At 33.4% G+C, this 16,742-nt stretch overlaps 1 protein-coding gene across 1 annotated transcript; it reads left to right on the forward strand.

The window, feature by feature from the left end:
* The first annotated feature begins 777 nt into the window (after nt 1-777).
* On the forward strand, nt 778-13,916 carry LOC128240068 (uncharacterized). The gene is made up of 12 exons (XM_052956556.1): nt 778-861; nt 1,001-1,052; nt 4,281-4,347; nt 4,901-6,604; nt 7,312-7,427; nt 8,318-8,376; nt 8,620-8,792; nt 11,093-11,279; nt 11,952-12,134; nt 12,414-12,612; nt 13,116-13,259; nt 13,689-13,916. Exons 2-12 carry the CDS (start codon nt 1,005-1,007, stop codon nt 13,734-13,736), a joined length of 2,928 nt encoding a protein of 975 aa, XP_052812516.1. The 5' UTR covers nt 778-861; nt 1,001-1,004; the 3' UTR covers nt 13,737-13,916.
* The last annotated feature ends 2,826 nt before the right edge of the window (nt 13,917-16,742 follow it).

The following is a 16,742-nucleotide window of genomic DNA, read 5'->3' on the forward strand; positions in this document are numbered from 1 at the left end:
AAGAATTTGTTGAGATTTTGGCAAGCAATGCCTAAATCTTGATTGCAGAAAGTATCGTTATACCAGCCGCTTTTCATTGAATTGCATAAATTATAAAAGTATGTACTAAACGTTAAACGTTAAACGATAAAATGAAAATGACCAAATATCTGTTTTTCATTTGTTACAGTACACATTGTTAAATCTCCATTTTAATATGTCCTCGAATCTTTTGCGACCTTTAGAAAGGTTTGTTTTTTACACATCGCAAAGTTAATTATGAGTGTGCTATTGCGAGAATGGAGCGGGTCAGTCGTATCTGTTTCAAAGAGAGGCGTTCACACTGTCCTTCTTCACAAGCAATATCTCTGGAACGCAACATGTGACGAAAGGATAGATATAAAGTATTAAATGGCGTTAGATTTTTATCATGATGCAACATACAAAGTTATTGACAGTACACCCTTGGATAACATAAATGGTATCATATTTATGTCTCATGTCTGACGCTGACCGGGACAAATAGGGAGCAATTTAAGTTTTAAAGTACCACAATTCTCTCCAAATCATGTAATATTAATGAAGAATGCATTCTGAAAGAGCGACAGCAAGGAAATACACCAGTATGACAGTATGGAAAAACACTCTCAATTTAATTGTAGATGTTCATTGATAACAAAGGTGAGTGCAACATAATATGGCATCGACGTCAGTTGTATTTCATTTTCATTTATCACTATATAATATTAAAGGATCGAGAAGTGCATCCATAAATTACACTGTTAAAAATTTCGAACTATCTAATCGTAGCGCTTTATCTTCCGCTGATGTCAAAACTCTCACGGAATCATTGGCATTTTTGTCACAACTACAATACAGAATGTAAGTAAGAACTGAAATAAACATGTTAAAGAATGACGATGGCTCATTAGTATACAAGGATTGAATGGATAAGATTATTTTCTAGAATTTGGATAAACGGATACAACTGGATCATGATCAAGCCATAATGTTTTTGCAGATGGATGTTTGTGGTTGCTGAGAGTAGCATGTCCGACAAATTATGTATGCAGGTAAGGTGTATGGCTTGGTAATGAAACTTATCTTGAATCAGTCTACAGTAGTTTTGTTGTAAAATAAGAGCATATATATGTATTCGAATTCATTTCTGGATACTTCAACTTACAACGCATTACTTTCGAAATTATACTAGTTTCATTTACTTCAAACTACAACATTACACAATATACAAATAATTAACGTTTAAAATAGCAGTGAACCTAAGTGGTATAACAATAACTATCAATGTCATAATTCAGGCCTAATCCCGGGGAAACAGAAAATAAATTTCTATACTGTGAATCAAAAGCAGCACTTAATTACAACTGCCGCGCTTTACTAAATACCAGCTGTATTTAATGAAAGAGGAATCGCATCCAGATGCACAAAACATGAGGTGTATGAAGAATAGTCTTGGTTTTATTGGCAAATGTATCATAAATCGGGATTAAATATCACTTAAAAAATAAGTACATATTAACATACTTATTAATGGTTGTTATAACTTGAATGGATAATTTGTGTATATCTTTGATGATATAAACGTACTGCAACCAAATGTCTGCATTGAAAACTCATTGATGAATCATTGACTGATAACAAATTCAATAAGGAGCTATTTGAAGTCTTAATGCATATTTGATTTTAAACGTTATCTGAATAAACACTTGAATCTCAATGTGACAAGTAAGATAAGAAAGTTAGCAAGTGCCTTACCATGTCCTGTTCTTACTTTCTAAAGCACCTGTTAAACCATGAGTTCAAATTACTGACAGTATGGATCATCATTTAGTTGTAAATGCGTCAACACGCCTGACATTTTATAGGGATCGCGTTTACCTGCAAAAATATATTAATTTTATAATGCAATTGGTCATAGGTGCTTATTTTGATGTCCGTTATCGTTTCAAAAGTAATTTAAGTTTTACAAGAAAACAATTCATTTGAAGAAATGATTTGCAGATCCGAGAACATTAACAATGAAAAAATATGTTTAGTAGAAAATTAAACTTATATTTCAATACAAGCCTCAAGAACGGAATCACTTAGACCACGTCTTAAATATAAAGGCAATGATAAAAATAACTATTTAACTACGCAATTAGGAACCATTAAACTTATTTATAGCGACTCTTAATGATTCAGTAAATGCCCTTTAATTTCCCTTTTCATATCCATTAGTGTAAATTCAGTATCCGTATTGAAAAAAACCGTACCTATACTGTCGTTCTCCAAAACCGTAACAACAAAGTAGCATGTGATGAGTACTACCTTTTACATTCTGATGATTATTGAAGATTTATACCATATTAACTAATATGAGTATCCAATCAAATACTTAAGGATTGAACCGTATTTCCCAAAAATATTTGAAGGTATGAATTCATTTGCTGATTAGGGAAGAAGAAAGAAATATTTTGATAAACTGGTTAACTCATAATTAAAACAATTTCAAGCAATTTCAGTTTGCTCCAAGTCTGTTTAAGGAATAAGCAATTCAAAATACAAGAAATGGATAAACACTGACAACCATTCAATTTTAGTTGTTGTTTTTAAAGGGTAAAACTAAGTCCTATATAGCCAATATACTCAAACCACTGGGATAAAGGAAGTTCACAAAGTGTGCCTTCAGTATTTCTTAAATATATATATTGATGTGAACTTTCACCTTGCAAATTTGACGTCGTCTTCAATCGTGTCTTCCCTTACCTGTTAAAGATTTTGCAAAAGTAAACAACTTCTAAAAACTCGTCTCCAAAAAAAACAAAAAAACAAACCTCACAAGCTTCACTTGCTTGTAAATGTTTATTTTGTTTTTCTCACGGGCCATGTGGTTTATTGGACCTCTATTCAAAACAAGCTTTTAATTTATATAGTTTTAAATATACACTGAATAAACGTGTGATTAAGAACGGTTTATACTAACATGGTGATAAAAAATCCGATTGTGTTAATTTGAAATTATTTTTTTATTTCATCGTAAGACCAATTAAACTAATATTAATAAGGCGTTCATGGGACGGGAATTTAAATTGTGAAATAATTGCCCTAACAACCTTCAACTCAACAGGGAAAAGAAAATAGAAATAGAAACCGACCTGTATCTATCATATAAATTAGTTATAGCATTAGTAATGCAGCATTGGTTAATTTGGAATGCTTGAAGGTGTGAAATGCTTCATCAACAGCGACCAAGACTAAATCATTATCATGCTCTTAGAATAATAGGATGGTTCTCTATGATTTTTAGTTAAGAAGAATAAATTAAAACGGATTAAAATACTTGAGTGGCGCAGTATATCCTGAATACAAGGACTTAGACATTCTGTCATGCTAACTGAATGCCGGTTAAATGGTACCTTTTTCCTTGTTTTGTCACCAAAGAAAGAAATCCCGATATGAGTTTAATTTGACAACACAGAAGTGCCGTAGCCGTGAGTTAAAGTAATTTATTATTGCGTGATAAAGGCGACCAAGGTAAAGCTTGGTCACTCAGGAATGTAGAATGAATCGAACCTCTGATAACATTTTTATCGATAGGACCTGTTCAGATATATTGAGGTTACACCCTGTGGAAGTTTAACCAATTATAGAAACTTTATTTCGGTAATGGAATAAATGCAGGTTATTTAAAGACAATGCTAGTAAATATGATAGTTACAAGTAATAACTCTTGTTTAATAATAATACAATAAAATCATTTCTGGTAACGAAATTGTTATTTTATTTTAAAAAATCGGTAAAGAATATTATATCGGCAATGAAAGGACTAAAAAGTATTATCTAAATCAAATTCTTATGTTATACTTTACTTTTTGGCTGGAGGTCTTCAACCCAAAATATCCTATGTTATATTATGTAATATTGACGTTATATACTTGAACATATATTGGTAAAACCAACTTGTAAACTTGTTAGTAAAACGTGTCTGTAAAATTTATGTTGTGTGTAACTGTTCTAGCATATTAAAGTAAAGTTGCGTGAAACGAACGGGAAAAAGGTGTGGTGGCAGCATGCAGCGCTTACATTATAAAATACATTTACAATTGATATTTGTATTGTTGAATATCGATGTTATTTGATATAAAGAATTGAAACACTAAGGCAGCCTAAATCCTTTAAATTGTGTTTTTATAAACTAATACAAATCAATTCATAACTTGGTTCTTCAATAATGTCAATCCGAGAATCAGTTGAAATGTTTCCTAAAACCAGTGATATCACCATTGCATGTATTACAGATGGATGTATTTTTTGTCAGAAAAAGTAGAATGACTCGGATTAAACGCTTGTCCACAACGTTTAAAGGTAAGACGTTTTATGTGTAATTAAATAAGAAAGGCATTAATTATTGAAATCTATTTAATTTGCATTTTTTAAATACAAGTATATACAGCGCGATATCACAATCGGTCGGAATTAATCAGATTTATAGAAAAGTTCGATTCATTTAACGCTTAACAGTCGTGTAATTGTTGTATTAAATGTTGCAAAATATTCTTATAACTGAAAGCATTTTTTATAATCTTAACTAAGTTTTTTTTTTACTATTTTGCAATGTGTTAAATTGGACCAAAACCTCAAGTACTGCGCATTGTGTAGTACAATGGTAATCGAAAAGAAATGTCAATGGAATTGTTTCGAACGTATTGTTTAGTCTTGTTTCGTATTACATTAGGCGCAAAAAAAATAGTCTAAAATTGTCTATAATTGATGATTGACTAAAATATATAGTATGACACGTTACAAAACGTGTACGAGGTATTTAACATATATTAAGTTTATGCTAAAGATTTGACAACGGTTGCTTCACGCACACAAACAACAACTTTACAAATATGTGTTATGCATTCCCTTTTAGTGTACGCTGCAATGATCATTATCGGGTTGACTTTGATAAGTGGAAAAGCAGAAGCACAAACCTCAACCGAATATACTTCGGTCAGTCAGACATCTACCACATCACCATATTTTACATCACTAACACAATCTACTTCGACCAGCACCTCACCTTTATCATCACCATCGCAATTTACTACGACCTGCTTGCCATCTTCCACTTCATTAACACAACCTGCTTCGACCAGCATGCCACCTTTTACATCACCATCGCAATCTACTACAACCTGCCTGCAATCTTCCACATTACTAGCACAGTCTACTGAAACCAGCGAATCCATAACACCAACTGAATCTATTAAGACAAGTCAGTCATCTTCGACATTACCAACACAATCTACAACGACCAGCCAGCAAAATTCAAAATCACAAATTGAATCTATAACGACCAGCCAGCCGTATTTTTCATCACCAACAGAATCCACTACGACCAGACAGCAATATTCTAAATCACCAACTGAGTCCACTTCGACCATCCAACCATCGTTCATATCATCAACACGATATACGACAACCAATCAGCCATCTCCAACATTAGCGACACGATCTACTACGACCACTCCTGCATTTTCAACATCACTGACACAATCAACTGTGACAAACCAGCCAAATTTTACATCACCAACGAAATCTGCGATTACCAGCCAGTCATCTTCAACATTTACAACTGAATCTATTACGATCAGCAAGTTATCTTCTTCATCAGCAACCGAATCTACTTCGACCAGCCAGCAAATGCCAATATCACCAACACAATCTTCTACCACCAGCCAGTCATCTTCAATATCACCAACACAATATACTATGACCAACACGTCATCTTCGTCATCACTAAAGGAATCTAATACGACCAGTCGGCCAACTTCAACATTACCAACACAATCTTCTACGAACAGCCAGCCATCATTTACATGGAAAACTAAATTTCAAATGACCAGCCAGCCACCTTCCAAATCTCCAACACAATATGCTACAACCAGCCATCAATATCCTACATCAGCAACAATACACACTTCTACCAGCCTGCCATCGTCAATATCACCTACACAATCTTCTACGACCAGCCAACCATCTTCCCCATCACTAACATATTCTGAAGCTCCTACGACGAGCCAGCCATCTTTGATATCACCAACAAAATCTACAACGATTAGTCAGAAATCATCCACATCACTAATACAATCGTCTAAGACGAACCAGCCATCTTCCACATCACCAACCCATTATGAAGCTCTTTCGTCGAACCAGCCATCTTTAACATCACCAACACAATCTGTAATGGCCAGTCAGCCATCTTCCACATCACCAACAAAATATACATCGTCCACATCACCAACTCAATCTACTACGACAAGCGAGCTTTTTTCCTCAACATCAGCTGAATCAGCTCCGATCATTCAGTCATCTTCCTCATTACCAACACAACCTACAAAGACCAGCCAGCCATCTTCGACATCGCCAATACAATTAAAAACGACCAGCAAGCAGTCTTTCAAATCACCAACGAATTCTGAAGCTCCTACGACGAGTCAAGTTCTTACTGCAAAAGTAGCAACTTATCAGTCTAGATCGTCATTAACGACCATGTTTCAGACCAGAGAATCAACAAACCCAAATTTTAAATTTTCGACGACAACATCAAGGCCACAGGTGCACGTCAACTTAGGTATGTTCAAAAATGAAACATTTCTTGATATATAAGGTCTTTTCGTGAATAAGTGTTTATCGTAAACGTTTTTTATCGCCTCAGGGTTTGAAAAGTGTCCAGATCTATATCATAAAAAGGTAGTCTGGAATGAAGTACGCAGCAAATTTCCCCGAGAAGTCATTGAAAGCCGTACAATAGTTGTAAAAACTATATATTTAGTGACTCTATCACATACGTCATGTCGAAGCTGTGGTCTAAACGTGAAGCTGAATTATTTTAAAATTTTAATAAACCAACACAAACCAACAGAAAGACACATATTTGAACAAAATATTTTCCATCAGGTATACAAACTATATACAATCCCTCCTCCCCATTTCGGAATCAAGATTGTGCATATGTATTTGGATATGGGGATCGTATGCGCGTGCAAATTGTTTTGGCTAGATTCAGACACAATATACAACAAAAACAAACACTATTTAAATGTCGACGAACTCCGTCGCAATAAGGGAAGTGTGTTTATATGTTTTATAAAACCCAATAGACTACATGTTCCTTGAAACGCAGAGTTACCTTGTTCAAAATATTCACGTTTAAGCAGAAAAAACGCCTTACAAAAATTTCGCGCGAGGCCATATTGAAAACAGCATTGCAAAAACTGTCATAGACATGTAAAGTGTTCACCTTTTAGCTTGTTTAGCATTTTCCTAACACTATTTCAGGTTCAGTACAGCAATCCATCAAATTAGCTGTGACGATTGATGAAACGTTCAACCCAGACCTTAACGACAGCTTTAGCAGCCTTTATAAAACTTACGTAGAAACATTCAAAAAAACGGTACCGTTCGCTAACAGTTTGCAATATTTTTGATATTTAATGTCTTTCATGTTTCACACCATATTTACCAAGTTACATTTTGAAAGAATGAAGTAAAGTTTGATTTCCGTCGTTTCAAGTTTAACCTATCAAATTTGAAAGTTAAAGAAAAGGTCTCAACATTTTTTGAAAAATATGCAAAATTCCACTTTTATAATAGTGTGCTTTATAGACGTTCCGTCGATTCCATACGGAATTCTCAGTTACTTAAGTGAACAATTAGTCAAAGGGCAATGGCATGATGACCTATACTATAAAACGCCTTTCGCTAATATATCCAACTTCCTTCATATTAATTTTCTCAAACAATTTAAGTATTTATCGTAACCAGAAGGTAGCCCACATTAATACTGGGGTTACTAGCTCAAGGACAGTTTTATGGAAACTCGGAAAACGCTTAATATCTCAAGAAAACATTGTACAGTTCAAAACCATTATTTAAGTAATGAGCATGATCAGCGAGTAACTCATATTGACATTTTGATCAGATGGTTTAGTTTACATTATACATGATCATGAAAAGTTAATAGTCACTGTTTATTCTGCATAAAATATGTCAAAGATACAGGTCATATTGACCTTTAATCGCATTCAAAGATGTTTGTCTCTACCGTCTTTAAAATTAATAAGATCAATAATCATGGGCCATAGGGATGATTTGAGATACTAAATTACACACTCCTCTCTCTTTCCTATGTATTTTCACATTTCAAAGTATAACGCACACCAAACAAAGTAAAGTTTATTTGTAATAAACATAATTCAAAGGAATGCATCTATGTAATATGATGTTTTATATAAAATAAAACAAATAGGGTTCAATTTATACACAACTGTGCTTTCATTTTCAGCTGATGGATGAATTCAAGGATATGCATGGATTTGAAGGCATACAGATAACTAGCTTTGTGTAAGTATAGCATCTTATATGTAAACACATTCTACTGGAGTTCGATATTCGGAGTATCATTGGTAAACCAAGCTGTTCCGTAGATCATATACATCGAAATTAGGGTAAAATGTAATCAACAACATGTAATTTATGCATTGCTTGCTGTTGTTATGAACAGTAAAATTGTTAACACTGGAATGATAACTAGTTTGTATGGTATTGGTCACCTTGTTTAGTTCATATGTCACCACACCATTTCAGAAATGGATCTATTAAGTGCCACTACAAACTCCTTCTTAAAGGCGATCAAAATATAGCTGAAATACAGAAGGAAATTATCACCAAAGCCAAAGTGAACACATTTATTACAATAAATGACAAGCACTATAATACAAGAACAGATGGAAAAGAAATTGAAGAGAGTATAAACAAAGGTACGTATAAAATGTTATTAATGTTAAATGTTATTTTATTTTTCAGTGAGATTAAACAGTGGTATCATGCAAATACATTTTTTTACTATTTCACTGTTTTAAATGTTTTAAATAGTTCTTAAATCTATACTTGTAAAACAGCATACCTTTTTTTCTGCAAGATGGTTCTTCAATAAGTTACAAATGATATATAGTAAACATAAATTCGCTAGTTTACAAAACTATTGTTCTAAAATATTCTTTAGTATTTATCTATGTGAGTAGGGATTGTCAGACGTTGGGATTAAGAAGAGAGTGAATATCCTTTTCTAACTAAGAAAAAGGGGCAGGTTTTCTGTGGGCCAATACAAGTAAGGGACGGTTCCATAATTTCGTGTTAATTCTTAATATTAACACTACCAAACACTTACCCATTAATCATTAAAATTATCAAACGTTCTTGATCATGAAGTGAGATTTAATGTTACAAATAACTATGATGTCGAAAACTTGGAAAATTTCAGGGCTATCTTGCAAATCGAAGAGGTATAATCGGTCCATTGGCATTGTTAGTGGCTGAGGATGTATGGGATATACTACACCTTCAGTGGATGCATAATGCGTTTGAGCTTTACTCTACCGTGATTTTAAACCACTGGGGTGTATATCTCACACGCCTTCGGCTTCTTACAGTTTATATTATACAAATATTTGCCCTTGTTATATCAATCAAAATAATATAGCGCTCGCTCAATTTCTGTTTTTAATTGCTTCTTCTATATGGTATAGAACTTGTGTCGTATTTCCATATGGTGCACATGCGCAATGATCATAAGGGCGACATGACACGATTATTGCTTAATTTTAACGTGACCCTTTTTACTTATATTAAATAATATCGTTGAATAGTCTCGTTACTTAAGTACGCTCTGCTCTTTATTAAGTACTATCGTTGTATTAAAGAAACTATCAATGTTGACGATTGATTCATATTAAGTCAACTTGCCCATTTCGTACTCATCTTCTTAACAAAACTAATGTCAGAAGAAAAATCTTAAGCCTTACACCGCTGTAAATATCTTATTGAAACATAAAATCTAACACCTTCTTTCAAATTTCATGTAATAATGCTTTGTGATATCTAAGATCTGAACGATACGTCGCTAAAATGCCTGGCCTACTGAATAAAACTTTTTACATTACCAAAGTACAAATCAAGTTTGTTTTTATACTATGCCTTCTATATCGTTAGCAGCAAAACCGTAGTTTGCAAGAAAACGTTACGTCAATGACAAGGAAGCATCGTATTACACCCAGATTTAAATATCACTCGATTTAGATTGATCCACATATAATCTCATTCAGTTAAAATTATCCATCACGTCGGGCTGTTTATTTCCTTTAGATCGTGCAAAACAGTAAATTAATGTATGTGTTTATTTATCCTGTCACTTTCATACAAATCGGTCCAATAACAAGGTGCCGTGTAAGGTTTAGTTTATTAGGATAGTAGACCACGTGATGTTCATGTACAGTCAGTTGGTCAAGTGACCGCGAAAACGGACTTTTTTCTACTCTGAAATGTCAAAGGATATGCACAAATAATGTTTCATTAACTTATCAATAGTCCGCCAACAACCAACCTCAACAATCACTCGCCCATAAAGTCCCATCACTCTGCATTATAATGACACTTGCAAAATATATCTGAACATCCAACACTTTATCCTTTAATATTAACATGAATTAAATCCATTTATCATTTGGCGATTGTTTGTAAACACTTGTAACATTGAACCATGACCTGTGTACTGTAGTCTGGGACATGCGGAATAATTGTTACATCATCAGATGACTGATTTGACTGACCCATGTTTATACACTTAAAATATGTTATGGTTTAAATTGATATTGACGTATTTAAATGCAATTACATTTACTATAAACGTTTTGAATAAAGGTGAAAAGTTTTGAGGACTATTTGGGGGGCACATTTAAACATCGGTACCTTCTGATGTCAACAGGGAAACAAAACAGTTGTTCTCCTTTTTTTTAAAAAGGTACTTGTTACTTTCAAGGTAATATATCGGGATTTTTAATAAACAAAGTAACATGATAAATAGAAACTTAGGTTAGTGCCGTGGGTGGAGAAGGTTTATCTGGCTCCGCTACGAAATTTATCGAGTGCTAAATTCCTCTGCCTTGCCAGAAAAACTCTATCCATGACACTAACATAGTTTTTTCTATATGTTAAAACTCTTCATTGAAGCAACCATAAAAGTGTAAAATAGCAACGATAAAAATAGTTTTTTCATTTTCAGCCATTGATCTTCAAAATAAGGGTTCGTGTGAGAATATTGAACATACTTGTTCACAAGAGTACGAGTTCATCTGTAGAAATGCAGACGATATGAAATGTTTCCACTTATGCGACGCATCCAGAAAACGGGAATGTCAAAACAATGGTGTGTGCTATTACGACCCACATATTCAGAACACGACTTGCAGGTAATATACAGGATGGGAAAGATGGGTAACGCATGCTGGCAAGTATGCTACTCTACTTAGGAACCCTATCGTGTTTTTGTCAAAATCTCACAATTTAATAGTATATGCGGCATCATGAAAATATGAATATGATAACTGTTCGGGTAAGGGGGACTAATTGACAACACATCAAATGTTTGTAAACGTTATAAACGTCAATGTTATCATTGTTCTTTCGTTGTTGAAATAGCTAATGTGAAGCAAAATTAGCTGTATTATATTAACATTTTTCAGGTATGATACACAATATCTCATGTCAACTATAACTGACTTTAACAAGATTATGTATATTGAAATAATTATTTACGTTTTTGTTTTGACCATTTAACTATATCATAACATTTGTAATTACCAAGTTGCAAAGAAACAATATTGTTATTTCGTAGCTATTGTATGTATTGATGCTTATCATTTACTTTTTTTCAAAGAAAAATTGATATGAAAGTTCAAAGAATAAAATTACCAGTTTGTGCAAAAGCACTGTCATAGCAAGACGCCTGATTTATAACAAACAGAACTTCTATAAGAATAGTAAAGAATTTAAATAGAAAACAAAGAAGTAATTCCATGATTTTTGAACGCTAACACCATAAAGTACTTTATATACAGCTACTTATTTAATGTTTCTTTCAGCTGCAAGGAGACGGACGATAGCATTTACAGCGGTCCTAATTGTGAAATTGAGAGGGAGAAACTAGCCATCCCATCCAAATACATTGCAGCAATTGCTGGGTCTTGCGGGGCTGTTATTATCATAGCGGCCATAGTGATTATTGTTTGCATAGTTAAGCGAAAAAAGAGTAAACCATTGGACAGGTATAAACAATACAGAGGTTTATGCACTGATTTCTGATAAAATGTTTTTTTTTTCCCCTTTTGAGGATAACAAATAACAGTGGCAAATGCATTGAATTACATTTTCAGCTACTGTAGGTGATAACCAAGCTGTATTTTGTTTCGTAAAATTCGAATAATATTTAATAATTGTTGCACCTTGTAGATGTACAGATCTTAATACCAACAAACATATTTAAAACCAAACAAAATGCCGTTTCTTGTCTTCTTGTCTTGTTTTAATCGAATGCACCTTTTCAGCCTATTAACAATCGGAACGACCGACTTTCGAAATCGTCCCTCCAAGAAGGAAGACTTCACTTACTTAGACAACAGAGAGTTGTCCTCAAACCCTTACCTTTTTGCAACAAACTACGGGTACGAGACAGATGACTTCCCAGAGACCAGAGTGGTTGATGGAAGGGAGCATAAGGTTACGAAGGATGAGAAAGGACATGAGGTATGTAGCTTGTTTTGGTAATCTTCTGTGAAGATCCGCATCTTTCGTTTGGCAAACTTCTGTAAGATCGGTGTTTTGCAGACTTTTGCAATCATATTTGCAATTATAAGTTGTTTATTCTGAAACCAGGACTTCTCTGAAACAATCTCAGTTTAATTTGGCGTATTGTGTAAAATTCTTAATTTCATATCTGTTAGTCCTTCTTCGAATCCTTGTCCCATATCGACACGATATTTGGATAGAACGGCAAGGAACGATTACAACATTTTAACAATGATTGTCAAGTAACCTGTAAAACATTATAATTCAAAATCGATGTCTCCATGAATGTAGTATTTATTTAGACATTTACCATTTTCTCCAAAAGTTCCGAGTTTTGGAAATTGTTCTGTCGAGAAATGTCACAATTGAACTGTATAAAAACAAGGAGGTTAACTTTTTCTACTATAATTTCTTACCATCCTTAACCTTATACGGGAACTTGACTGTTTCTATACGTTTAGCTCTACATCTACCAGCCTAGTGGTCAGCCAGAAAGGCGTAAAGGTCGTCAAAGGTCGCACTCTTGGTATTCTTCTGCATCTTCCGGTAACATTCACAGGGGCAAGAATGAATCAAATTACGATTACATTGATACAAGCATAAAGGTGAGAAAAAGAAGTTATATTTTGCTTTGGTTCTTTGAGATCACTGCTTTGGCTTAACCGGGGGATACATAAATCCGTCTCCATATTTCGGATGTATATTGTGCTTTCGAAGACTGTTTAAAATGATTGGTGTTTAAAATAGCAGCTATTTATGCAATCGATTTAGATGTTTACTGGCATGAAGCATGAAGGTGAGAAGAAGTAGTTATGTTTTATTGTCCTGCTTCAATTTTCTACATGCTTTTTGTCAAAATCTAAGACAAAACATAATATTTTTATTTTCTGGGGGTCTAGAAGACAAGTACTCCCTTAAAACAATTATCGACTTAACGATGTAGGCGTAACATGGAATGATACCATTATTTTCTTTCTACTTCTCAATGGAATTGTTTAAAAAACTTATAACTGTATTTGTTGTTGTTTTTTCAGTTCGAAATCCAGCGACCCAGCGTTCGTCCAAATAACTTCAAGATTTAAAGGCGAAATACACTGTGAAGTTGGAATGTGTGACATTAAAATGAATGTTTCACTATATCAGTATTACACAAAAAAAACATGTTTTGTTGGTTGACATCATATACATTTTCGCTAAGCACTTACTTTTTTGAAAAATAATTCTTGTGCTCCATTTATTAAGTTCAAATATTTGAAAGTAAATGTTCATGTATAATATATGCATATATATGCGTATGTGCTTGCGTATGTTTGTGTGTGAATGTATTTGAATAAAATTAATAAAATCAAACAAAGAAATTTAACCAGATTTACTTACTACAGCCTGACCTACTTTCTTCGATCTTCAGCTGTGTTTAATGTTATCTTTGTCAAACACATACAAATAGAAAGGAGGACCCTTATTATCGAATATATTCCGATACCAATCACCAAGTTCGAAATGCATGAATTATGCAGGTTTCATACACTAGAAATATAAAAGTATACTCTATGAAAACGTCCTAGTGCCACAATTTATTACATTTATGAGAGGTACTTCCTCTTAATTAGGATATACTAAGTCTTATTCAAGACATAATCAGTCCGCATTTCTATATAGATCTAAGTCGTACTTATGAGATAATAAGTCCGAAAAATGAGATACTATGGTATGATTAGGAGCTACTTTATTCTAATAACGAATTATTATTTTGTATGAAGAAACTTGTATCTCCTAACTATGAGATGATAAGACCTAATTACGTGCCTATATGTCCTAACTACGGGATACTTGGTTCAAGACCAAGGCTAAATATAAGTACGTACTAATGTAGCCTTATATTACATCTTAGTTTCACCTAAATTGAACATATTGTTCCGTAGTAAAGACAAAGTTTCTTCTTAGCTGCCTGCTCGATATGATAATTAAATGCATGTTCCAGAAGACAATAACATGACCTTTTACAGCCGCCACACAGACCTAGTTGTAAGCCATAAACATTGTTTTGAAGAGTGGCCATTTTAAAGCACCACAACCCTCCAAAATATGTAAACCAACACCTGTTTGATTTAGATTGTTTTTTAATCGTAAAACCGTAAAACCTTACCAGGTAAATCATCGAGCGTACGTTAAATTGACGAAAGATCACATTTTTCGTTATTTTTTAAACAATGAAAAGTACAGGGACAAGCCAAGTTGTCATCAGAGCGAATTACATGTTTAAAGGCACAAGATAAAGACCCAATCGACATTGTACGGGAGACACAAATATACCCACCAGAGACAGACCATACACTCATCAGGACAGTATTAACAAAATGATTAAAGTATGGATAAACGATTTGGAACGGTTAGTCAAACACGAGTGTAGTTGTTTCACCAGGTTACAAGGTAATTTCACGATTCGAATACAATGTATTATTACCTTAAAGGCTTAATGTCTAAACTGGGCAAATAAATTGAATTTTTGAATAAAATTATTATTTTGGTTCTTATAAAAACCCGTTCGAAAAAAAGATTTTACCTTACATTCCTTTACAAAATGGTGCCATATTATTCATGGTAAAGAAATGTTTTATGCTACAGTTTTCTAAATACATATAGAAATTAAACTGAAAAATGCAGTCTTGTGTTCAACTTCCATTGCAATGATGAACTATGGATTTTATAGTTGCGTAATAAGAAAAGCGATTTCAAAGTGATAATCGTTACAGGAGTAACAGATGGACAGCAATCTAACAAAACTCATTACATATATGAATGCAAAACTGTTTAAACGAATAACGTTACATGCATTATAGTGACTAGCAATCATTAAGATGATTATAGTTAAAAAGGGATAATTTTGCTTTGTTTTTATTTTTCATGTAAACATGGACGTGTTAAACAGTGTTAAAATCTTTGTAAGTATCTTATCAATTATTTATGCTGAACAGTGTTTACATAGTATACTAAGCAGCAGTGTTGACCAACTTTCTTCCTTCGCATTAAGAAGACATTGTTGCAGTCAAACACTTTTAATTTATATTTGAAGTATTTATTAAGATCAAAACTGTAGAAATAACTGATGAAACGTTTTACAATGTTTATAAAGGGCTAGTCCCGAAATATTTATCAAATGCTTAAAGAAATATTTTTGCAATGTTATTACGTATGTTCCACATGAGAAAAATAATATAAGTGTACTTCCTGTCAATTATTATTAGATTCAGATTGATAAAACTCTGCAATGATACGAAATGTTAAATAAAAATAAGGAACATTGACTGATCGATTTAAAGATTATTCAGATTTTGTTGCACTTTTATGTATTTCAAAACAGTTTTTAAGTTAGATTTTTGAGGCGTTAGAATTATAAAAGAAATTACAATAACCAAGCAATTGCAATGTATATTTTTATATTTAGAATATGTAGTTACTAAACAAAAATATGACAAAATTACATAAGACAGAAGTCTTTTTACATACGACATCCTAAACAAGGGTAGGAACATGAGTAATATTCTTTTGATAGTGTTTGTAAGATTGAAAATTCTAACCAAAACATGTTTCCGTACTTCTTCATTAAACATATCAAGGAATACTCGCTAGATCGTTATCCAAAATTACACGCCTACTAAACGCTAGATCCACCACTTATCAGTGGTGCATAGAAAATGAGCTGTCGGCACTTCCGTGGTGCAGCCGTGCCTATTGTTTATTCGTACATACGTTAGTATGATTTATATTGCATTTGATATGTTTATTACATGGAGAAATTTCGAAAATCTGAGAATGTAGTACCGTGTAAGAACCCTTTTACAACAGGTTGCCTATGCTACCGTTCCCATATATTACGACTTGTGTAACCAGGAGCTTTTTTCCCGATACGGAATTGTTCATATTTTGAGCTCTGCTTACATTTCAACTACATTTCGGTGCAACGAAATACCGCAAAGAACATTCTGGTGAATGAAAACAGAACAGTTATGTATAATACCTTACGCTGGTTCACATGGAACCTTACGAACCAACTAGGTCAGATTTAAGGCATTGGCGGGTTTAACTGT

The sequence above is a fragment of the Mya arenaria genome, chromosome 7 (genome assembly GCF_026914265.1).
Source record: "Mya arenaria isolate MELC-2E11 chromosome 7, ASM2691426v1".
NCBI lineage: Eukaryota > Metazoa > Mollusca > Bivalvia > Myida > Myidae > Mya > Mya arenaria.

What these genes read in the sequence shown, in the direction of transcription:
- LOC128240068 (XM_052956556.1), top strand. Translation starts at nt 1,005, where the DNA reads ATGTTTGTGGTTGCTGAGAGTAGCATGTCCGACAAATTATGTATGCAG. An exon ending in CTTGTCCACAACGTTTAAAG is followed by an intron (nt 4,348 to 4,900) that starts GTAAGACGTTTT and finishes ATTCCCTTTTAG; the next exon opens with TGTACGCTGCAATGATCATT. An exon ending in ACATTGATACAAGCATAAAG is followed by an intron (nt 13,260 to 13,688) that starts GTGAGAAAAAGA and finishes TTGTTTTTTCAG; the next exon opens with TTCGAAATCCAGCGACCCAG.